General features: G+C 44.8%; 1 protein-coding gene across 5 annotated transcripts in view; it reads left to right on the forward strand.

Annotated features, from left to right (window-relative positions):
- The window catches only part of LOC141055551 (alpha-actinin-1), a 150,435-nt gene that overhangs the window by 44,039 nt on the left and 80,689 nt on the right, over positions 1–25,707 (forward strand). For 4 of the 5 annotated variants that reach the window (XM_073552172.1, XM_073552174.1, XM_073552175.1 and 1 more), the window contains exons 2-8: positions 3,268–3,382; positions 4,911–5,030; positions 8,197–8,283; positions 9,940–10,027; positions 10,199–10,277; positions 13,198–13,279; positions 17,935–18,020. In XM_073552172.1, coding sequence (XP_073408273.1) covers positions 3,268–3,382; positions 4,911–5,030; positions 8,197–8,283; positions 9,940–10,027; positions 10,199–10,277; positions 13,198–13,279; positions 17,935–18,020 — 657 coding nt within the window. The remainder of the gene's footprint in view (positions 1–3,267; positions 3,383–4,910; positions 5,031–8,196; positions 8,284–9,939; positions 10,028–10,198; positions 10,278–13,197; positions 13,280–17,934; positions 18,021–25,707) is intronic. The other variant, XM_073552176.1, reaches the window with a different exon arrangement.

The following is a 25,707-nucleotide window of genomic DNA, read 5'->3' on the forward strand; positions in this document are numbered from 1 at the left end:
GTTCTAAATCCTGTAAACGTATACATGTTGCCCCCCTCACATAATGTAATAATGTCCTCAATCCTAGGCCTCTTCCTATAATAACCCCCATTCTGGGCCCCTTCCTGTAATATTGTCCCTGTCCTGTCCCCTTCCTTGTATAATGCCCCCCATCTTGGGCGCCTAACTGGTATCATCCTGGGCCAATTCCTGGTATATGTCCCTAATCCTGGGCCATCTGCGACCACGATCGTTACGCCCCTGAGGACACATAATATGACAGCTATTCTGTGATTAAAGTCATGGAATGCTGTTCATGTTGGGTGACGGGTCTTGATACATCATTTATGGGAATACATAAGATGAGATGATTTTTTTTTTAGTCAATGTTAGTAATGTATGACATTAAAGTTGGCCCCAGTTGTCATATCCCATAATAAGTAGAAATCATTGGTGTGTTCTTCAGAGGCGCTCCTACACCTGCTGCTGTTTTCAGCACTGGCCTTGCACAGCAGGTTTGTGGCATCTTGGAATATTTCCGGTAACCACACTCGCCTCGCCTGGTACAGGAAGCACAGTCTGCTTCTTTCATAAACAGGTTTGTGTTTCACATACCCAGGAAGCGCAGTGAGCGGCAGCGACTGTTGGTAACCACCGACTGTGACACTTCGAAAATGACTGTTCCGACTGTGACTTGTTTATCTCTTCGTAATCCTTCTTGAATCAAGCATAGAGAAGTGATTGTTCATTGCTTTGTACAGGTGCCATAAATGAACCTGTATTTGACTTATAGGTTAAAGAATAGCTTATTTATTATATCACCTTGTCTGCCAAGGTCAGTGTATTTTCTTCATTTGCATGCAATATGTGATGCAAAATCTGTTTTCGAAAATGGTTGCGCAGAGCTGGTACTCCCATCGAAGGGTAGGTTAGAAAAATTAAACTAATCTTGCACGCTTAATTAAAATGTGCTAACTTTTTGTGTGAAGATACTGTGCAAATCTATGCATTTCCATGGCTATAACCTGCATCTTAATGCTGTTTAATACTCTGACTTTTAAGGCATGTTAGGCTAGGTTCACTTTTTTTTCTATCGGCTTTTGGCTCGATCTTGAGCCATGGCGACTTGATGGGTGAATGATCTGTAGGAAGATTTATCTTCTGCAAGCCTAGGTAGGTCCACCAGGGTCTTCTCCACTGTTATCTTGAAGGTATCAAGCCATCTGGTTGTTGGTCTTCCGCTTCGCCTTGTTCCTTCTGTTCTTCCAAACGTGATGTCCTCCAGTTATCGGACACATCATTCGAAGAGATCAATGTGGGCAAGTCTTAGGCTAGGTTCACATTACGTTAAGCAGCCCGTTCAACGCATAGCGTTGATGGGCTGCGTTAACGGTATAGCATATCGCGATCACGTTATGCTATACCCGCTAGCGCAGATGAATCATCTGTGCTAGCACAGATGATTCATCAACGCTAGCAGTGACGGAGCCTCAGATGCTGCAGCCCGCGTCCGAGGCTCCGTCAGTGAATGACGGCACATGGCGAACGCATGCCACTTTACGGCATGCGTCGCGATGCGTCCGACAATGGGACTGAATGGCAGAGTTAACGGCCTGCGTTACACCGCTTTATACCGTGGTGTAACGCAGTCCGTCTAACGTAATGTGAACCCAGCCTTAGCTTGGACGTATTGTGAACCCAGTCTTAGCTTGGTGATGCTTGCTTTGATTGACATGTCTGGCTTAATTTGTTGCAAAATGGATTTGTTGTTCTTGTCATCCATGGTATTTATAACATCCTTGTCCAGCACCACATTTTGAAGCCTACGATTCTTCTTCTATCTTGTTTCTTTATCGTCCAGGTTTTGCATCCTTATGTTTTTACAGAAAAGACCAAACTATGTAGGAGCCGTGTCTTCATCGCCAGTGAAATGTTCCTTGTTTTGAAGTACTTTTCCAGTGACTTCATTATTGATTTGAGTGACTTCATCTTTGTACTGTGCTTTAAGTTATGCTGGGGGTTTTAAAACTTAACAATGGGCATCCCTGTAGACCCTGACAAAGCCATTCACTGAAGGGGCAGATGGGATCCCTTTTTAACTGATCTGGCCTTTATTTGGGCAATGTCCATCTCTTAGTTGAACACAAAAAACATGGTAGCCCACACTTTTATATCTGCCTAGAAAAAGACCAAGTTGGAAACCAGTTGGATAGCCAAGGGACTCTGTCTGCCTTACTTTAGTGAATGGCTCCGTCTTTTTTGGGGGATCAAGATCTACACCCCAACACGGTGCACAGAAAGAACATGAACCAAGCTTTCTTCAAAACCCACTGTCCCACCTTTTTGCTAAGCTGTGTACAGAAGAAGGGATAGGCGCTTATTGAACGAAGAAGAAATAAGATTTTTTTTGAATGTGTGATTTCTTTTTCTTTTATTTCTTTCTTTTTTTACCTACTTTGGAAATTAAAGAAAGTTGTATTTTGGGGGATTTTAGAACATCTTATCCTCTAAAACAAGAGCTACTCTTGATCTAATCCTCTAAGACTGCAATAGCAATATGCAGTAAAAAAGGAGGCTTAAACCTTGTCCAATGTTGAAAAGGAATCCACAGTATTCATACAATAAGATTAATGCTCTGATCAATAACTGGCAGCACGGGGCTATAAAACATTGAATATGAGCAGTGTAATGATGATTAATGGATTCTTGAGAAAGAATTGAAAAGTATTAAATATTTCAGTGCATGGGCTGAGCCGTAGTAATTAATGCCGTTGGTGTGCCATTGTTCTAATGATGGGAGCAGGATAAGGAGATTTTTCTGTTATCCCTTGTGTTTGTCATAGTTATTCGTTCAATACTCTGTAGAGACTAGATGACATGAAAATCCTGGACAAATGCTGAACTTTGCCCTTTGATGCAGCATGAATTATGTCCTGCAGGAATGCATAGAAACTAGCTGTGAATTAGAAGGAATGTATCACATTATTTTTAATAATTGAAACCAACTAGCAAAATACTTTTGTCATAAAATCATTTTTATTTTTTGCTTTTAGATATTTTACATTTTTGGACATGATTCTGGGTGCAGTGATCGTGCCAGACGTTCTGTAATAAATAGTGATGACACGTGATTTACCGCAGCCACATGGAGCATAGACTGGAAATGTTCATTGTCTGCTACAGAAGAGTGTTCTAAGCTTTGCAATTTGTGCCGAGGTCCTTATTGGAAATATACCAATTATCGTAAGGTATAAATGAAATGTATTGACAAGTTCTTCTCATCCACAGACATTCACAGCGTGGTGTAATTCACATCTCCGCAAGGCTGGAACACAGATTGAGAATATAGATGAGGACTTCCGAGATGGCCTTAAACTCATGTTATTACTTGAAGTTATTTCAGGTGAGAAGGTTAATTACATCATGGTGTAATATTTTGTACAGTATGGTATAAATTACTAGCATGTTCTATTGTCAGGACACTACAGATGCTGTTCTCTGGTGGATATAATCATTATGAGTACGTTAAAGAAAGTCAGTAGGATTCATCCCCTCCCACTCCAAACTATTTCGGTGCACATGTAGCTCTTTCAATGACAAATCCAGCAGTACCTTTACATTGTCAGTCCGTTTCTCTGTTACTGCGAAATCAGCATTTGAATTGATATGCGAATGGCTATGGTAGATCTGGAGTAGTATAATGACATAAAAAAATTTTTTACGAAACCATGTGCAATGGAGGAACTTTTATGGGTTATTTAAGAATAAGTATTGCTTTTTTTTGTTTTTTAAAAAAAGTTCCCCCTTTCATTCGAATGAAATAAGGCAAAAATGGTATTTTTTGGCCAAAAAAAGGACATGCAATTTTGCATTATTATCTTTTATGTTGACAATAGGAGGGCAGATTCCTCGTCCAGATAGACCTGTTTGCTTTTACACTGTTGCTGGAATTTCTAGAAGACATTTTCTGAATGCACTTCTTGATCGTAAAACCTGAAGCTTTGCACTGAAAATGAAAAGATAATACTAAGTTCCAAAATATTTTAAAATATTCCAGAATGTTCTAGATGTGAATAAAATACCACTTTTTGTTACAACTTAGAAAGATATTTTCTTTAAAGATTAAAATTAAAACATGAAAAATCTTTTGAAAAAGAGGGGGAACTTTTTTGAATATTTTACACATTTGATGATACTAATGTCATTTGAATGCAATTGTTCCTCCAATGTAAGGGGTTTCATTTTCGTTTTGCAAAATTTTTAAAATTGTCATCACCCTAATCTGGAGCCTCTGGTCACTCCAGCTCTGTGCCCCACCCAGCACCGCCTACTCCTTGACTGATTACTCTTTTGGCGGAAGTCACACAGAATAGAGGCTGTCGGTTAAGCTTCAGTATCTTACTATTCTAAGTCATGGAGGAGGTGGTGCTGGGCGTGAAATAGAGCCGGAGTGACGTAGGCTTCTGATCTACTATAGCTCTTCAGCATAATTTATATATCCATTAAAATTCTGATTTCTCAGTAACAGAGAAACGGACTGGCCATGTAAATATATTGCTGCACATGTCATTGAAAGAGCTACATGCGCATAGAAATAGTTTGGGAAGGGGGAGAGATCCTGCTGACAGATTGCCTTTAATAACTATCCACGTTGGTTTAGTCTGTTCGGCTTACACCAGGGCATTGTCCAAGGCAGAAGAGGCAGGCAACTTTTTGCTTTATTTTTGCCCCTGCATTTTTATTTAATGGCACCTACATATCCACCTTTCAGGTGATAGTAGTTTATCTTGAGGTCTGTATTGCAGAATCCAGCACATATGACATGTAGAATAGCACTGCATGCTAATGTCAGAAATCTTTAGAAATTCTATATCAGTCACACTCAGCTTACTAAATAATAGTTTTTTGTTTTTTTTTTAATGTCTCCACAGGGGAACGTTTACCCAAACCTGAACGGGGCAAAATGCGAGTGCACAAGATCTCCAATGTCAACAAAGCTCTGGACTTTATTGCCAGCAAAGGGGTGAAACTGGTGTCCATAGGTGCAGAAGGTGGGATTTTTTTTTTTTTTTTCTATTAGTTTTCTCCTATTTAATAAAGGCTTAATGGCTTGTCTCCTTTCAGAAAACTATGGGCTATAAGCTGCTGTAATTTTGAGAAACCAAATTGGGTATTACTTGCCCTGCCCGGTTGTTGAATCACCGCGCCAACCTTAAGAGTTGTAGGAGGCGTCTTGATAAGCCAAACAGAATATGGAGTGCGGAGGACCAGTCCTTTCCTCGCTCTCCTGAAATATTTTATTGTGTGCATGTTTCCAGAAACTATAGCAGCCGTATCTGATAAGACATTCCTCATGGTATCGCCAATTTGATTTGTTCTTGCCCGTAACATGATAACATTTACAGTGTCCCGGGGAAGTGCAAAGTATATTCATTATCAGGGCTCTATGTGCCGCAGGGTTTTATAACCTTTTATTTTCCTGGTTGAACGTATTGAAAAGATTATTCCCAGATTAAAAAGTTATCCCCTTTTGAGCTCAGCAAAGCGCCGTCTTGAATGGAGCGAGGAGCGCATGTTTGACCTCCACCCCATTCATGGTCCATTCATGATAAAAGACAGAAAAAGAGCCGACCAGAAGTCCAAAATAGTTTAGAATATTATCAATTTTTATTAAGAATAACAGGTTAAAAATATAATGTAAGATCACATGTAAAAAAGAGTAAAAGTCAAATACCCGTATGCTACAACAAGAGCGCTGTTATCCAGTTTAATATGTGGTAAGTAGATGTGGATTACATCTTAGTGAGCAATAATGTGAAGAAATGTTAAAAAAAAAAAAAAAAAATCAAAAATAGTGTCACAGACTCAACATGTGTATAGTGCACAAAAAAATCAAGTAATGACTATATATCAAATGTGCAAATAATGGCTATATATCAAATGTGCAAAAAAAAGCCATATGTTTAAAAGGAATCATCATTGGCAAAATAGTAAAGGCAACAGTGCAAAAAGACACCACCGAGTGTCAGTGTATCCACATCACACAATGAACGGCCAGGAGTAAAGGTATATGAAACCAATTAGTACATAATGCTAAAAACACCAAGTAACTTACAGAGTAAAGTAGAATGCTCCTGGTCTCTTGGATGGGCGCCCTCCCTAACGCACGTTTTGGCACGCTGCCTTTGTCAGGGGGTGGGGCCAGAAGCAGAAAGGTAGGTATAAATGTCATGCATAACCAATCACAGAAGAGAGGTGTGTTATAGGCATCCAATAAGAAAGAGAAACGTGTTACTCCATTAAGTGACGCTGCTAAAATAGTGTGAGTCATTAAAACACCGCACATGACCGGAGATGATCTGTGCATATAGCACAAATTGCAAAGTTCGTTCAGTAGTACGCTGCGCATGAGCGGAAATAGTCATGACCCACATAAAACATGTGATGCAGCGTCATAGAACAAGCGTCCATGACAACGGAAGCAACGAGGCCTGTCGAGCCGAGAGCGCTGAATGACTCGCATGAAACAGGAAGTGAAGGGGACACCGAGCCAGATACGTCAAGTATCCAGGCAACAACTGGGTTGTCATTCGGATACAGAGAGACGCGGCAATGAACGGGCACCACAACCAACACTGCTGCATGCGCGTACCGCAATCAGCCGACAGGACCCAAAGAAACAGGCCTATAAATAACATGTTCCTTATTGTTCAGAGTCTGATTGGCATGATCGGACCGTTTCTCTCAAATGGAGGGAAAACAGCCGTGTTACCTGGCCTTACTCCAAGTAACACCTTATTCAGACGTCCATTGGTCATGTACAAGTTCTCTCCTGGATTTTCACAGATTATAATGGGTTCAGGTTCTATAATGCTGTTCACAAGTCCGTTTTTTTTTTTTTTTTTTTTTGTGGACAGTGAGTCTGGGAAAAAATCACGGTGACTCGTCCGTTTTTTATCAAAATTAACCGCACAAGTGTACAGTTCCTCCATGAAGAATCACAGATGGCATCAGTGTGCTTTGTCTCCTGACGGTTTTTAACATTGTAGTGGGCAGGAGAACCTTTGCAGTTTATTTATTTTTTTTTTTGCTTCATGTAGGTAAATCGCTGATTAAACTGATTTTAAATACGTACTCTGATGAAATTTAGTTTTTTCTGCGTACGAGAAAAATCACTGGCATCTGAATGAGACCCAAGGGGCATTCAGGGCCTGATGCAAGTGATGTTTTGTAACCATGTGCCAGGTCAATGGATCGTACTGTATAGTGGGTGTGTAATTTGTGTAAAATTATAAAGTTTTATGACCCGATAGAATTTTTTATATTTATGATATATTTGTCGGTAATTACAATAATGCCTGAAAAATGGAAAATGTGAATTTATTGCATCACACTGATTACGGGTGATGATTGTGGGTTGCTGGATTTCCAGTCATTTGCTCATGGGGTTTTCTCAGTCGCTTCATTGGGGGACACAGGAACCATGGGTTAATGTGCTGCCTCCTGGAGGTCAACACTAAGAATGCATCTTAGAAAAAAGGTGGACTCCTCCTCACCGGGCTACACCTGGGCCGGAAACACCCAACTATTCCGTCAATACAGAACCAAGACCCTCCCAAACAAGGAAAGGTGCTGTGTTCCCAAATAATGGCTAAGAGAAAGGGATTTTACGGGGAGAGAAGACCAGAAATCTTTTGGAGAGGACCAGAAATGTTTTATAGAGGACCAGAAATCTTTTGGAGAGGACCAGTAATCTTTATTTTTGCAGACTCCCTGGAGAAATGTTACAAGATCTTATCTATACTAATGAATAGCATCATAGGATTGTCAGGGTAGATTTGACGTTTATGACTCTTCTTCCATGTTGGGTCTATAGGAATATGACATGGCGATAGACAGGCAATAGCTGTTGGCTGACAATTGTGAGCCCCAAATATCCTATAAACAAGCACTTAATCACAGAACATTCTAAAACCTAGCCATGGCATACGGCGGACATCATGCAGCACAAATCCTTTACAATGGACTTTATGTCCACATTGATCAATCAAATTCCAACCTTCAGCTTTTCATTACTGGTTCAAAAAGGGCTGAATGAATACCTGGGGCCATGTATTATAACGTTAGAGCCTAGTGACGCTTTCTTCTATTTCAGTATCAGATTTCAGCTTAAATTCTCCATGCTTAATTCTCTTTTCTTTTTTTTTTTATTTTCAGAAATTGTCGATGGCAATGCTAAAATGACCCTAGGAATGATTTGGACCATTATCCTCCGTTTTGCTATACAAGACATTTCCGTTGAAGGTACTTTATGCCCAATACATATTATGTCCGTGTTTCCTGCATGGCAGGAGCGTAGCAATAGGAGTCACAGATTTTGCGGAATTATTTCGCCATCCCCTGTGCAGTAGGAGAACACCGCCACTATCCTTATGCAGTAGGAGAACACCGCCACTATTGTAAGAGAGACATGATGGTTGAGATGTTCACCCTCGTATATATTTTGCACTTGGGCTCTGAAGGTTACAGCTCTGCAGTCTGTATACAAAACATCATGTGCAGGATCACACATGTTCAACAGGAATTATACTTGTGCTGATGTCAGAAACCTTTAGTCTAGTATTGATTGATAAGGGTGTCCTAAACTATTGCCACATTACCCTAAAATGCACTAATGTATAGTACTGCCAAAGCTTCATTTCTCCCGGAGGCTGAAGGTCGGGGATAAAGATTGGTATAGCACATTAGCAGGGCTTTAAAGGGAATTTGTCAGTAGGATCTACCCTGCTAAACCGTCTATATGGACATGTAGGTCATAGGAAGCTGTATAAAATGACACCTTGATATCTGCGATCAGATGTCTTATTCCACAGAAGTCAACGTTTTTCTTAATATGTAAATGAGCTGTTAAGATCTATGGGACGAACATAGATCTACCTGAGAATCTGTCTCCAGAGATTATTTTAACACCTTCACAACTGAGCTATTTTCCTTTTTTTTTCTTTTTTCCCCTCTTTCTTGAGCTGTACATTTTTTTTTTTTTATATTTTTCCATCCACAGTCGTATGAGGGCTTTTTTTTGCAGGACAAATTTTACTTTTGAATAATACCATTATTTTTATCATGGGATACACTGGCAAGAAAGGGAAAAAATTCCAAGTGTGTTGAAATTGCAAAAAAAAAAAGTGCAATTCCACAATTTTTTTTTTAAATGGACTACGTTCAATATTTGGTAAAACTGACTGACCATTATGATTCTCCGGGTCAGTACAATTACTCAAATATGAAACATGTATAGTTTAAGTGGTGAGAAAAATTCAAAAATTTGTAAAAAAAAAAAAACTAACTAAAAATGTGCTTTAGTTGCCGTTTTTTAAGACCCGTAACCCTTAATATTTTCAACTTTTGGAGGGCTGTGTCACAGCTTATGTTTTGTGCCCAGAGCTGTTTTTTACTGATACCTTTTTGGGGTAGATACAGTGTTTTGATCGCCTCTTATTGCAATGTTGCTGCAGGCAAAAAACTGTAATTCTGGCGATTCTAGATACGCTATTTATCGATCCAATTAATTTATTTTCTATTTTGATAGATCAGATTCTATTGAACACAGAAAAGGCAAGAGGAGGGTGATTTTATCTTTTTGGATTTTTTTTTTCCTCATCTTTTTCTAAACTTTTTTTCGCTTTTTACTGTATTTAATACACCCCTTAGCGGACTTGAATCTGCGATTGTCTGATTGCATGTGCTATATATAGCAGAAATCACGGTTTCCTATGAATGCCGGACACACGTTGGCTTTCACAGGAGGATATGAATGACGGGCACGGGAGTCTTTAGCTGACTTCTGGCCGTTATGATAACCCCCCACGATCATGTAACGGGCGCGCCAATGCTATTCATGGGACTAAGGCTATTCGTGAAGTTATCCTCTCATCTATTTTGCATTCTTTGCTTTCATAGAAACATCTGCCAAAGAAGGCCTGCTACTCTGGTGTCAGAGGAAGACTGCTCCCTACAAGAATGTGAATATACAGAACTTCCACATCAGGTGAGGGACCCGTATACACCATACCCTGTATGTCGACATCTACATTTATAAGGGTATTTCTGAAAAAATAATCTTCTCTCTGATAAATAAATCTTTTCCTAGTGCTCTCTGTGCAATGTGTTATCTTGTCAGAATTGTAAGAACCTTAATTTATTTATTTTTTTCTTACAGCTGGAAAGATGGACTTGGCTTCTGCGCTCTTATTCATAGGCATCGTCCAGAGCTTATCGATTATGGCAAGTTACGGAAGGTAGCTAGATTTATCATATAATGCTGACATCCAAGAAATACAAGGACAGCAGAATTGATTTCAGATTCAACGCCAAATTTGAAAATGTCCCTTATTTCCTATCCATAGAAAAGGGGATAACGTCCCGAACAATGATGGGATTTCCACTGATCTCAAGATTGGGAACTTTTCCCATGTGAACGGAGTGATGTTCAATCACGCGCACCTCCTCCTAATTCATTCTTAACGTCACTGCTGGAGATAGCAGAGTGCAGTGCTTGGCTCATCATCGGCACTCTAACAAGAATGAATGGCATGATCTACATCCGCTCCTTTCACGAGAGAAGAGCCTCAGTTCTTGGGGTTGGAGAGGTCCAAACTTTCAGGAAATTATCCTTTTTTCCATAGATAATGGATAACTTCCAAATTTGAGATTACCTCTCTTCTACTTAAAGGGGGTGAAGGAAGGTGGCCATACAGTTTGGGAGGCTGAATACTTAGCTAACCAAAAGTTGCTGTTCAACTACCCTTCCATGTATATGTATGATTAGTTTGGCCAAGCATGCATGAGTTTTCAATGGGGAGAGGGAAGTAAGCTGCTGTCAGACTTTTCTGGCTGTGGCTAATCTCGAAAGGAGATGGACAGGTAATACCCATTAAGACCAGCCGAGAAGTTACTTGAGACACCCCCCCCCACAAAACACCTGAAATTGGTTGTCTTAACTGACTTTTTTTTTTTTCTAAGGTGTGTACAGTCCTTTGGATTCTTTATTTGCTTTGTCGGTCCCAATGTATAAAGGCAGCCACATGCCAGCACTGGTTTTGTTGAACAATGGATTCCAACAGTGGTTGATGGACCCTACTGACTTATCGGGGTTACAATTGGTAGTGTCTGTTGTTCTTATGGCAAAAATAGTGCTGCCTGTGACAGACCTGTCCAAAGTATTACTGATGTAAATGATCGCCCCCCCAGGGCTGTGGGGCACTCTGTACCGGGCCGGTATCAGTGGGATGTGTCACAGCAGCGGTGACCCGGACCGTGGCCCTGGGCGCCCAAGTAATAGGAAGATGTGAATGGTGGAATGTAGTTAGATGAATAGTTCGTGACGCCACCTGTGGTGTTCGGCAAGGGAGGTGTTAAGCCAACACTGCAGGCCTGTCCTCTGGGACAGATGGTGTGGTGCAGCAATGATGTTATAGCCCTCCACAGGTAGGGCTGTTGTCCCAGGACAGTGTAGATGTGGAGACACTTAGATAGTGCAGTGTTTGGCGCAGGGGATGTAGCAGTGCCAGGCGGACGGACGCAGGAAGGAATGGAGGACACCAGGGCATGTAGTTCCAAAGCTTTACTCACAGTCTGTAGTGCCCGCTTCTGTGCCGTGTCCTCCGGGTCAGGGGCTCAGTCAACTCCAGGCAAGATGGAATGCTCCCTTCCACGCTCCGCCAACTTATGTGCCTTTTCTGAACGTCTCCTCTATAGCGCCTTTAAGTGTGAAGATCTCCTAGTACTGAGTTACACTGGAGTTCCTCCTGACAGATGTTCCCAAGAACTCTACTTGCACGGCAGACAGCTGTAGACTGCTTCGAGGACTCTCTACTCCTGAGTCCCGGCTCTCTATCCGTGTTGCTGTTGTGCCCTCAAGTCTTAGATGGGAGTAGTGCATTTACAGCCCACTACTCCACCGGTGTCTGCTGCAGAACCATTAGTGTCCATACAACCTCGGGGACCGGGCCCCAGCCTTGCGCTTAGAACTTCTAGGCAGGGTTCTTCCTCTAACCCACGTCCTCTGTTCCCTTTTAGTCCTACGTTCCGTACTTGTCTTTCTCTCCTATGGAAGCTCAGGCTTCAGTTCAATGTCTTTCGCCTTCTTTCCTTTCCCGTGCCAGCTGGCTCAGATCACTGAGGCAGCTGCAGCACTCCTTCCTCCATCCCTCTTCCAGGGATCCCCACTCCTCTCCGAGTGGCTTCCTCTCTGACTCTCCCTCTGACTGACTGACCTGTAATCCTAAACCTTCCCGCTCTTTTATATGTATTCTCAACTCCACCCACCTCCCAGCACGTTTAGTGTTCCAAGCAGGGAACCACCAAAGGTGCTCTGCTTCTCTCTAAGCAAGGAGCCACAATGTGGTTTTGCTGAACTACTCTATTGTGTGGGGTGCGAGTGTTGGAGCGTGGTCAAGAGCCCCCAACTTACCTGGATGATGGGGCACCACACCTTAGAAGAAGGTGCAGTACCTCTGTGGCGACTGAGCCTCAGGGGGGCCACATAAACGCACTGTAGGGTTATTAATTTCTTTATCCAACGTGTCTACTAGAAAAATGTATCTTGGGAAAGTTGAAAACAAATGGGATAACCCAGCGCTGCGGTCAAAGAACAATGAGAAGACAGAGATCCACAGTATGCGATTTACTAGTCAACGCGTTTCGAAGTTTCAAACTTCATTAGGACAGACTACAGTGATCACCATGGTTTGTCCTGATGAAGACATTTGAAACTTCGAAACGACTTGTAAAATAAACCGCATCCTGTGGATCTCTGTCTTCTCATCGTCCTTGGCAGCAGCGCAGGTTTAACCCATTTGTTTCCAGCTTTCCATGTTTAATTTCTCGAGGATCTGCAGCAGCCTACATTTTTTTTCAGTGCTTTTGAGCACACATGATGATCAGATGAGGATGACTGTGTATATTTTTCCTATATTATATCCAGATAAGACCCTATTGTGCTTTTTGTCCTTCCAGCTTTTACCACAAAAATGAATTTTTGTCACAGTTCAGGTTTTAGGAAGCTTGCATACATACTATTGAATTTGGTGATGGTTCATATGGGAACGGAAATCCTACTTTTATAGATGTGTATGATAAATTTTTACATATTCTTGGTAGGACTGTGGAGAATGTTATGGTTAAACCTTTTTCTGAAAATGATTTCTCCTGTTCTAGGATGATCCATACACAAACCTGAACACTGCATTTGATGTCGCTGAAAGGTTCCTGGACATTCCTAAGATGTTGGACGCTGAAGGTAATTTCCTCTCGGTTCTTCTGCTAAACAGTTAATCATTATTTTGTACAGGCCTAACCAGTAAAGTGTCTTCTTTTTCTCTCTCTTTGTACCTTTCTACTCAATAAGTCATTACTAAGTGCATTAAATTCACTTGAAATTGTGAAGTGTAAGCACTGATCTGGGGGTTTCTTAGTCCCTCCACAGGAAGAGTTTCTGTAGGTCTGTCCATCATGTAGAACATGTACATAACTAAAGATTAATTGCATCAGAAAACCTTTGTTCTCATTGTACCGTCATCCATAAGACTATTAGGTGGTTTTTAGATTGACCAATAAGTTGTAGACCCTACTAGCTCCAAATGGGGTTCTATTTAGGGGCTTATAATGCTACTGGAGCCTTTTCTGATACTACTGGGTTGAGGAAGTGAAAGGAAGGGAGTGTTTGTGTATTAATATACTCCCCAATCACCATCTTCACCATTTTTCAGCGATACACTGCTCCCTTTCTGGGTCATGTGGCTTCTATTGCTACTTGCCGGCTTACACTGCCTTCTTTAAGGTCCTTCTACAGTGTAAATCTGTGGCGCATCAGAACTAGGCATCACCGTATTACATTGTAATAGCGACTTCCCAGTTCACACACAGGCCCACATTCATTAAGACCGGTGATTTTCATAGAATCCTAGATTATTAGATGTGGAAGGGGCCTCCAGGGTCATCGTTTCCAACTTCCTGCTCAATGCTGGATTTATCCCATCTTAGGCCAGGGTCACACTACCGTGTGTGATGCGAGAAACTCCTCAACACCCGGCGCTACCACCATCACTCAGGACTCAGCGTCACGCCTCCCCTGCCGTCCCCTTCTCCCATTCCAGCTCTGCACATTTTGGCTGAGCTGGGAGAAACTAGCGTGGAAACGCCAAAAGTCGCAAACAAGTTTGCGACTTTTCAAAGAAAATTACTGCAGAAGTCTGGCAAAATCTCTTTGATGAATCAAGGCCATAGAGGGGAGTGTGAGCCGGCAAGTCGGAAAATGACCAAGAAAAGGAGAGATGCTGGGAACCAGGGAAGACGGCGATTCCTGAAACATAGTGAAGTCTATAAAATGGTTTGTAGTTGCCATTGCTAGCTGGTCCATTGTTTATGGCACATCACATACCCAGTTTGTTGTGTTTAGCAATTTGGTAGTGTCACATTTATTTTCCCAGTTTTGGCTACCAGTAGTTTGGATCCACAGCTGTAATACATTGGCCTTATATAAGAGTGGCTTTGCAGCTGACAGATCTGATATTGGTTCGGTACTCATCCTACATGTCTCTCCATTGTATTAGTGGCATATTTACAAGCACTTCTTATTTCACCCCCCTAAAAGAAATCTCTCCTGTTGATGACCTGGAATATAAATGCCTTATGTCCTAGTGGCAACAAGAGTCGGCCACTTCTTCTCTGTGTTGTAGTTGGGATTTAAAGGGAACCTGTTGCTAGAGCTAACATGACTAAACCCCCGGCATGCTAGTATAGTATAGTCCTTGTAAAACTCTCCTAACCATGCCCCAGCTCAAATTCTCTGATTCACTATGAAAGGGGAATGGTTTTCAAATGGCGCACACTGCTCACCCATAGCCTGCCTGCCCTGGTGGCTAAACACGTCGCCTTCGTAGTTGGCATGCCCACAGAGCCTCGATTGTCCTGACTGCAGAAGTCAAGTTGGATCTTAATCTAGGCAACATTGGCATGGTATCACCAGGACACCATGACTATTCAGCATGCCAGAACTGCCCAGATGACTATTGGTGAACAGACAAACTGTTTTCTTACTTAATCTCACTTCCTCCAATAATACATCAGTGTATCCTGACAGTAGCTCGTTAAAGGGTTATTTACAAAAATTAATGTTTTACCCTGTGTCACGCACAGTGAAGGACAGACTAAGTGCAACACAAAGGGATAAGGGGAAGGGGGGGTCCAACACTAGGAAAGCGGGGAGTGGAGACACCTAGGAAGATCTAACGTCACCCTGTCTTCCCTAAGAAAGCCTAAATGGGTTCCGCACCTATCACTGAGCAGGATACCTAGTCCCTGTCAAACCCTAGAAATAGAACCTGCTTAGGGAAAGAAGGGGTAAATGCTGGTTGAACCCCACTAACACTAAAGACAGCTAGGATACACAAAACAAGAGGAATAAAAAACGCAGTCGTCCTACAAACTCCAAAGAGTACGCTAGCCGACTGCTGCAGCTCTAAGTCTCAATAGGGAAGTGCAAATAGAAAATATCACCCACAACTCCCAACAGCAAATTGGGAGTTATAAACACCCTGATCCAGGTGGCACCTTTAAGGCCAGGGGAGGTGGCCACTAGTCTGCAAGGCCAACCTCTGACACCTTCTGCAGCCAGATGCAGTGCTACTGTCTGCAGTCTCTGACACACCGTTGACACCCTTATTGCCGGGGGAATGACTGCAACGATCCCAAGGTCTGGGCTTTGGAACAACAGGGCTAGGCGGTGAATGGAGCAGCGGTGCACATTCGTAGGCTCCATTCATTTTCTGTGGGACTACCGTAGCACCAGTACTCAGCAGGGGGAAAGCTTGATTTTTTTTTTTTTTTTTTTTTTTTTTTTTTTTTTAAGAGTAACCCTTTAATGGAAAGTTCTGAAAAATCGCTCCATTAACATTTTTCATTTTATTGATCTTGTGTTTAACCTGAATGGCATAACGATATTGAATCCTGTCTTGTTGTTTTTCTTTATCCTTGTGACATTGTTTAGTACTACTGTACAACAGCATAGGACAGAAATGTATGTACTAAACATGGGGTGCATTTACGCTAGCCAATTATTGGGAACAAGAGTTCCTTTGAACACTTGCTTCCTGATAATCATGCAATGTAAACCAGCTGCTAATCATCCAACGCAGAGCAAAATTCTCAATCATCAGGTGAAAAGGTTTAAGTTTGAAAATCATCATTCTCGGCAGCACATTGTTCTGTGTAAAGAGATGTGCTGCCGAGAACAATTCTATTTTATGTGCACGCAACGAGTGAGCTATCAATCTTTCTGTACACAAGTACACACTCAAAAGTATTGGTGCCTAATTAAAGCTTGTACTTGAAGTTTACGTAAAATTCGGTGCAATTCCTTCTCTGCTCACGGCAGGTTTGTGTTTAATGGTATCAGGACACTCAAGGTGAAGACATGTCATGATTATTATGACTTTTCTGCTTCAGGACTTCCTAATGCTTTTATTTCTAAGCTGTTGCGTCAGATCATGTGTAGCGACTGCATCATGTCAGTGTGAACATGTACAAACACCTACATTCACACACAGTCCCTTAGGACATAATGCATGCTTCGTATCCGGGGGACATTATGTGTATCTCATCTTCTCAGTTTGTGAACGACTAGATGATCAACATTAATGTCTGTTTCAATAAGAATGTAATTTTTTTTTTCCACCTAAGATCCAAAAGTACCTGAAAGTCCCGGTGAATACCCTCTAGTGTGAAACCTTTTTTTTTAAAAGGAGGTTATGCACAGTGGTCAATCCCACTTAGATGGATCCCCCCCCCCAAAAGAAACTGACTGGTCATGGGGCGATGCCTCCATCAGTGAAATTGGTTGTCCGGCGAAAACAAGTTGTCACCCATCGGTGGGATAGGAATGGGTGGGGATCGACTGCTGGCACCTGCAGGGATCGGCGCAATGGGGAACTTTTGTCCTTGTTAGAATGAAGCTGCAAAACTCGTGCTCGCCCGCTGCTCCATCTATTCCCTATTGGGCTTCCGCTCGGCTTTTTTTTATTCGCCTCATAGAGAGCAAATGGAGCGACTGTCGTGTGTTCGACCGGCTGTTGAATTTCTTAACAGCGTTAAAAATTCTACTGACGATCTGCACAGGATGAATGAAATAGAACAGAAAGGACTTCACACAAGAGACAACAGAAAGGCCAACGTTTCAGGTTATACGTTAGACTTCTGTGCTCCCCAAAGTAGTTTGCTTTAAAAGAGAACCTGTCGGCACGATTTTGTAATTTGCAGTAAAGACATAGCTGTAATACTGATTACACTGATACCTTCGGTGAAGAAATGATTCATGTTTAATCACCATTTGAAGTTTTCTGCTAACTAGATTTTGGTGTACAGGGGCCGGACTGTGTACTGGGTCTTCTCCTTCCTGTCTGCGATTCCCCGGCCCCTCTACAACCTCCAGTCTGGGAATGACAGGTCACTGTTAAGATTTCATACAGACCAGGGACAGATAGAGGGCTGAAGAATCACAAACCGGGAGGAGAAGACCCCGTGCACAGTCCAGCCCCTGTACACCAAAATCTAATTAGCAGAAAACCTCATATGGTGATTAAAGAAGAACCACAAAGCCGATTTCCTCACCAAAGGTGTCAATTTAAGCAGTATTGCAGCGCCATTACAGCCATGTCTTGACTATACATTAGAAAATCATGCTGACAGACTCTCTAACATTACCCATTATTCTCTTGGCCATCTGCTATATCAGAAATATTTTGCTCTATTTATAAAATAATGTGTGTCACGAGGTTCAATGTTCCATTCACAATCGCTGTTTACATCTGCTACATCGTGTTTTGTCACTGTTTTTACATTTGACCGTGTTTCCATCTCATATACTGAATCAACATGCTTTAAACCTTTTCTTGACAGACATTGTTGGGACGGCTCGCCCTGATGAGAAGGCCATCATGACCTACGTTTCTAGCTTCTATCACGCCTTTTCAGGAGCACAGAAGGTATCCCAGGGTTCCAGTATCTCTCCAATCAGCACATTGTTCCTGTCGCTAATGTGCAAATCTTTCTCCCTTTCTCTTTCTCCCTCTTTCTTTTTAGCTTCGGGATATCCTTCCTCTGTCTTAGAGTTCAGGATAGTCACTAAGCACAAATATTCTTTCTTCCAGTACATCCTAGTTTGTATCATTTCTCTATAGCCACCAATCGGCTCCTAATTTCAGATTATAATGGGGAATTGTGCAAATCTGTTATGGTCACCATATGGTAATATTACATGAGCATTGTATGGTTGCATTTACATGTGTGCTATAGTTGCTGCTATCATGTAGCATTTGAGGGGGGAGCAGAGTGAGGACATCAGACGGGTCTGGTAGGGGGCGCCATCCTTTGTAAGACCGACAATGATGTCAAGGCAGACTGAATTTTGGAGAATTAAAAAAATAAAGATATATAAGCATATAATATAAACTCTACCATTGACAAACGCTGTTGCTGATAAGCCACAGATCTGCTGCATTTAGCAATTTTATTTATTAGGTGATGCTTCAGTTTAGCAGCAGATATTCAAAGGGAGTCTGTCATCTCCCCTACACTTAATTAACCGTCACCTTAACGATGAAGGGTTTTTGCCACTAAATCTTAAAGCCGTGTACAGAGACCCTGATTCCAACGATGTGTTACTTACTGGGCTGCTTGCTGTAGTTTTGATCAGTTTTATCAGCAGGAGATTATCACTACATGACTAGTAGCCCTGCTCCACATTCATGAGATATGTATAACCCCACCCCCACCACTGATGGGCATAAAGCTGCCAATCAGTGGTGTGGGACGGGGTTATAAACAGCTCAGCATTCAGAGCACTGCTAGATCTGCAGCAGAGAAAACAAGGATTTAAAAAAAAAAATTCCAGCCAGCAGCCCAGTAAGTGATACATAGCTGGAATCAGGGTCTCTTTTCCTACATCGTGCTGGGGTAGCAAAAACCAGCTGACAGATTCCTTTTGAAGTAAGCTTTGTCCTGTACTAAAATAGAGTCCTTTATCTGCCATATAAATATTTCTCTCTTTGAAAAAAAAAACAATGAGAAAAGCAACTTTAATGAGTTAACCCAACTCTGCTCACTTCCACACCAGTAGGTGAGTGGGGCCAGTGATATCTTGTCTACTGATACCTACAGGCCCGTGATCAGCCGGAAGATATTTGTACACGTGATATCATCAGCCCCGCAGGACCAGTGTTAGGTAATGGGTTGAACTCTTTGGACTTGTTTTTTCTCCTTCGCCTCATTGGGGGACACAGATACTGTGGGTGTATGCTTCTGCTGCTAGGAGGCTGACACTAACTGAAAAAGAGGTTAGCTTCTCCTCCGCCATATACACCCTCGCCCCTATTGCTGGCGGAAATCAGTTTTTTGCTTAGTGTTTGTTGGAGGCACACGTCGGTCTGTGTCAAGACTGACCATTTTTTTTTTTCTTTTTCCCCATGAAGATAAGACAGGGGAGACGGACCCTACTGAAAGGGTCCGATCTCCCCAAACCAACAACGGGCGAGCACGTGCGAGTGTCCCTCCACGTATCCTCTCCCGCAACAGGGATTTTCTTCCGCATGTTCCCTTTTTTCACATGAAGATGAGATAGGGGCGACGGATCCTATTGAAAGGGTCCGATCTCCCCAAACCAGCAACAGGCGAGCACGTGCGAGTGTCCCTCCACGTATCCTCTCGCGCAACGTGGGCTATTGACAGACAACGGAGGTGAGATACGGGCGACGGACCCTATTGAAAGGGTCCGATCTCCCCAAACTAACAACGGGCGAGCACGTGCGAGTGTCCCTCCACGTATCCTCTCCCGCAACGTGGGCTATTGACAGACAACGGAGGTGAGATACGGGCGACGGACCCTATTGAAAGGGTCCGATCTCCCCAAACTAACAACGGGCGAGCACGTGCGAGTGTCCCTCCACGTATCCTCTCCCGCACCGTGGGACATGATGCCGGACTTAGCCCTGTCCACCCGAGGATATTGAAACTCCAGGCTGCACAGAGGCACAAGTGTAGTCCGTGTGGCCCCCACTGCCCCACCAATGCTAAGACTGCGGTGGGGCAAGGCGGCGGACGGTCCCTCTCCTCACCCCTTGAAGGGGTTAGATGGAGCTAGGGTGCCTGCACCGTCCTTGTTTCATATGGCCCCCCTCCCCTCTACCTGACATGGATGGAGGTGGATGCCAGTGCTAGGCCTCAGCCGGAAGTCCCCGGCGTCGCGTCATGGCGGCCTCGCCCCCCATAGCCTGAGCGGACGCCAAAAAAATGTAGGCCCTGGCTTCAGGCCGAAGCTAGGCCGCAAAAGGAAGTACCGTCCGTCCAGATAAAGCGACGCCTCGCACGCTCAAGATACAGGACTGGGGTAAGTGCTCCCCCCTAGCCCCACAGAGAGGCTACGCTAATCGAAGCAAAGAGCGCCTTCCCCCGGCGGATGCCTGACAGGTACAGCATATCAGGAAGAGAGCTAAGACGCATACGTTGTTATACGCTGCATTCATCTCCTGTCGGTTTGTTTTTTCCGCGGGCGCAGAGCGAAGTCTGCGAGTCCGAATGCCCTCAGGAGCCCTCCCCTGCGACCGAGCCCTGGAATGGGCGTTATCACTGTCGCAACCTATGGCGTCACGAGAGGTTTTGAGTCCCTTCGGGCCCCAAATAGGGGCATGGCAGTAGCTCGCCTGTCTTAGAGGGGTTCTCTACCTCACAGGAGCCTCTGGCCTGCAGGGGCCGCTCTCACTCCAGGCAGACCCGGGGGGAAACGAACCCATACGGTGTCTCCCGGTGCCTCAGCATCTGTGAGCTCTGCTTCTCGCTCCCCTTCACCAGTGGTTGATAGCGAGCAGACCTCGGCGACTTGGACGAGCCCCTTGACCTGGACACTCCAGGATCACGTGAAACAGTGGACAGCCTCATAGAGGCCGTCAATCAGACCCTGGGGATTGAGGATGATCCCGCAGTGGCTACAGGGCATAAAGTGGCATTTAAGCAAGTGACGCGCCCGCACAGAATTTTTTCCTGCCACCCGGAGTTTGAGGACATAGTGCAGTGGCACAGAAAACGTCCAGACAGGCGTTTCTCTGGTCAAAAGGCATTCGAAACAAGGTATCCGTTTGCTCCGGACCTCCGTAAAAAATGGGTGGAATCCCCGATGGTGGATCCTCCGGTTTCGCGCCTAGCCACTAAGACCTGCTATCCGTCCCTAGTGTTTCCTCGTTTAAGGATCCCACGGATCGCCTTATAGAGAGCTTAGCTCGCTCAGTATATGAGGCGTCAGGGTCAGCGCTCGCTCCCTCATTCGCAGCAACTTGCTTAGCCAAGGCTATGATATCATGTTCAGAAACATTAAACAAGGTCGCGCAGGAGCAGGATCTACCTGCAGAGATTTCGGAGGTCGCAGGTTAGGTGGCGATGGCCGGAGACTATGTAATCAATGTGTCTTTGGATGCGGCCAATTGCTCGGCACTTGCTGCCGCTAATGCAATTTCTATCAGAAGAGCCCTATGGTTAAGGACATGGCGAGCCGATTCTACTTCTAAGAAGTCCTTGACTTCCCTGCCTTATCAATGCGGCCGCCTATTTGGGGAGAAGTTGGATCAACTTATTTCTGACTCCACTGGAGGAAAGAGCGGTATTTCTCCCTCAGCAAAAGGTCAAAACGCTTTTTCGTCACCCGTTTCAGGCACGTTTTCGGGCCTTTTCGCAACCCCGGGTGGACTACAGCGGCCAATTCCGCCGCCTCAGGCCGCCCCAACCAGGATAGGGAGCGTCAGGTCTCATATAGAGCCAACCCATTGGGGAGAATGCGTACTCAGCAGCCCAGATCGAGGGGATCCAGATCCCAAAGATCGTCAGCCAAATGACTCGAGGCCTTTACCAGACGACACCAGCAAGGGGGGCCGGCCGCCTACTCTGGTTTCACCACGTCTGGGTCAATGTTGCTCACGACGCATGGGTAAAGGAATTGGTGGCCTCAGGTTACAAAATAGAATTTGTCAGATACCCTCCAAGACGGTTTTTCCTTTCCTGGCTTCCCAGGGTGGATACCCAGGCTCTATTGGGAGCCATCAGATCGCTCCAGCACAATGGAGTCAATGTTCCAGTGCCGGAACACGAACGCTCTGGGGTTCTATTCCAACCTTTTTGCGGTTCCTAAAAAGGACGGGTCTGTCAGGCCTCTTTTGGACTTGAAGCTTCTGAACAAATTCATCAGGATCAGAAATTTCCGGATGGAGTCTCTCCGTTCAGTCATATTGGCCATGGAGCAGGGAGAATACTTGGCTTCAATAGACATCCAGAACGCATATCTGCATATTACCATTTTTCCTCCTCATCAGAGGTTTCTACGCTTCGCAATCAGCGATCAACATTTTCAGTTCGTAGCACTACCCTTCGGGCTAGCCACGGCTCCCAGAGTGTTCACAAAGGTTATGGCAGTTGTCATGGCCATACTGCATTCTCGAGGCATAGTCGTCTTGCCTTATCTGGACGACCTCTTGGTCAAGGGCCCGTCAATACGGGCATGCGAGGGAAATGTCAACATCACGCTAAATACTCTTGCCCGCTTAGGATGGTTGGTCAATGCGAAGAAGTCATCCCTTGTGCCACCTCAGAGGATCTCCTTCCGAGGAATGATCTTCGACACTTGCCGAGGGTTAGTAATTCTCCCTCAGGAAAAGGCGCTAGCTCTCCGGCAGGGAGTCCGGACACTTCGCCAACCAGTCCCTCATACCATCCGATCCGGGATGAGGATTCTAGGGAAAATGGTGGCAGCAATGGAAGCGATGCCTTTTTCCCAGTTCCATCTTCGCCTCCTGCTGCGCGCCCTCTTGTCAGCCTGGGACAAGAATCCTTTCACGCTCGATCGGCAGTGCTGACTGTCCTCTCAAGTCAGGCAGTCGCTTGGATGGTGGATAACCAGTTCCTCTCTGGCCCAGGGGAAACCTTTCCCCCCAGATCATTGGCTGGTAATGACAACCAACGCCAGTCTCCTCGGCTCGGGAGCGATATTTCGCCACCAGGCAACCCAGGGACGGTCGTCACCACAGGAGGCACGCCTCTCGATTAACTTATTGGAGATACAAGCAATTCGGCTGGCTCTGCAGAAGTTTCATCACTTTCTAGCAGGCCGCCCCGTCCGGATTCAATCGGACAACGCCACAGCGGTGGCTTACATAAATCACCAGGGGGGCACCCGCAGCAGAGCAACCATGCATGAGGTGGGGCACGTTTTTCAGGGGGCCGAAGCAAACCACTCGGTGATTTCGGCTGTCCACATGCCGGGCGTGGAAAATTGGGTGGCAGACTCTCAGCCGGCAGGGTCTTGCATCCGGAGAGTGGTCTCTACATCCCGAAGTTTTTCAGCAGATTTGTCAACTGTGGGGAGCTCCGGATATGGAACTGGTGGCTTCCAGAGTGAATGCCAAGGTGCCCACATATGTCGCTTGGGCCAGGGACCCGCAGGCTTTCGTGGTGGACGCGTTGGTTCTGCCATGGAACCAGTTTCGCCTCTCAAATCTATTTCCCCCACTGCCACTACTTCTGAGAGTCATCAAAAAGGATCAAGACGAAAGGGGTGCCAGCGATGCTGCTGACCCCAGGCTGGCCCCGTCGAGCGTGGTACGCAGATCTATTGCAGCTGCTCGCTGACGTTCCTTGGCGCCTGGCAGAGCGCCCAGAACTACTGTCTCAACGGCCGATTTGCCACCCAAACTCAGGGACCCTGTGTTTTGACGGCATGGCCGTTGGATCTTGGATTCTAACCCAGGCAGGGTTCGGGAGCGAGGTGGTCGCTACAGTGATTAGCGCCCGGAAGCCTACTTCAGCACGAATTTACCACAACACCTGGAAGGTGTTCTTTGCTTGGTGTCGAGGCCACTGTGTTTCTCTGCTGAGATTCTCGATCCCCAACCTCTTGGCTTTTCTCCAGTCGGGCTTAGACTCGGGCCTTGCCCCAAGTTCCCTCAGGAGACAAATATCGGCCTTATCCGTCCTGTTCCAGCGCAGAATTGCTACCAATTTGCAGGTGAAGACTTTCATTCAGGGAGTCTCCCACTTGGTACCTCCCTATAAGGCGCCTATGGACGCCTGGGACCTTAACATGGTCCTAAGTGTTCGGCAGGAAGCTCCATTTGAACCACTTCAGGATATCTCTTTGAGGCACCTTTCCTGGAAAGTGGTGTTCCTAGTGGCCATCACTTCCATCAGGCGGGTTTCAGAGCTGGCGGCCCTATCCTGCCGAGCTCCGTTCCTCACTTTCCATAAGGATAAGGTGGTCCTCAGACCAGCCCCTCCTTTTCTGCTGAAAGTCGTGTCCTCTTTTCACATTAATGAAGATGTGGTTTTGCCTTCATTTTGTCCAGCACCGATGCACCGTGTGGAAAAGGCTCTTCACACGTTAGACCTGGTAAGAGCCCTCCGGAGGTACGTGTCGCGGACAGCACCCTTTTGTCAGACGGCCATGCTGTTTGTGCTCCCCGAAGGGCGCAGGAAGGGAATCGCTGCCTCAAAATCGACCATAGCCAGATGGATTCGTTTGACTATTCAGGAGTCCTACCTCATTAGAGGCACGCCGATCACAGCAGGGATCAGAGCGCACTGTACTCGGGCAGTGGGCACCTCTTGGGCGCTTCGGCACCAGGCTTCGACAGAACAGGTTTGCAAGGCAGCAACCTGGCCCAGCCTGCACACTTTTGCCAAGCATTATAATATCCATACTCAGGCCTCAGCGGTTGCGAGCCTGGGTAGAAGGATTCTCCAAGCAGCAGTGGCCCACCTTTAAACAAGAGGTGCATGTAGCTTGGATCGGTGAGTCAATCTCCCACCCAGAGACTGCTTTAGGACGTCCCACAGTATGTGTCCCCCAATGAGGCGAAGGAGAAACATGGATTTTTGTGATGACTCACCGTAAAATCTTTTTCTCCGAGACGCTCATTGGGGGACACAGCACCCACCCTATTAGCCAGTTGGCTCTTGTTTTGTTTAAATTAATTTACTTGTTTGATATGAGGGGTGTTTTCTTTGGACATGTTGTACCTGTATTAAGGCTGATTTTGTTGTCCTCCTACTGCTTTGGCACCAAACTGATTTCCGCCCGCAATGGGGGCAAGGGTGTATACGGCGAAGGAGGAGCTAACCTGTTTTTTTCACTTAGTGTCAGCCTCCTAGCGGCAGAAGCATACACCCACAGTATCTGTGTCCCCTAATGAGCGTCTCGGAGAAAAGGATTTTACGGTGAGTTATCACAAAAATCCATGTTTTTCAACCTTAAAACTATGAAACATAAAGGACTTTATTTTACTACAGGACTCGGTTTCTGTGAAGTTATTGGGTGCAGGGGAGCTGATGGGTTCTGCACACACATATGATACTTGTCAGTCCGTGCATGTGGTACCGCAGCTTCTATGGAGCCCTGAATTCTGCTGTTCTGTAATCAAATGGCTAAAAGAAAAACTGTCTTTGTTATCCATAGTAACCCATCACAGCTCGGCTTTCTTTTAATGCTGTTGGGAAAATGAAAGCTTCTCTTTGATTGTTTGCAGTGGGCAACAAGGACAGCGTCATAATTGGGCGGCTCAATGCTTCAACTGCTATGATTTCTTTACTGCATATGGCAGCTTACTTTCATTATTGGGAATCCATCAGCCTGTTTTGTTA

Source organism: Dendrobates tinctorius, unplaced genomic scaffold (assembly GCF_039654945.1).
Source record: "Dendrobates tinctorius isolate UK_male_01 unplaced genomic scaffold, ASM3965494v1 ptg000186l, whole genome shotgun sequence".
Classification (NCBI taxonomy): domain Eukaryota; kingdom Metazoa; phylum Chordata; class Amphibia; order Anura; family Dendrobatidae; genus Dendrobates; species Dendrobates tinctorius.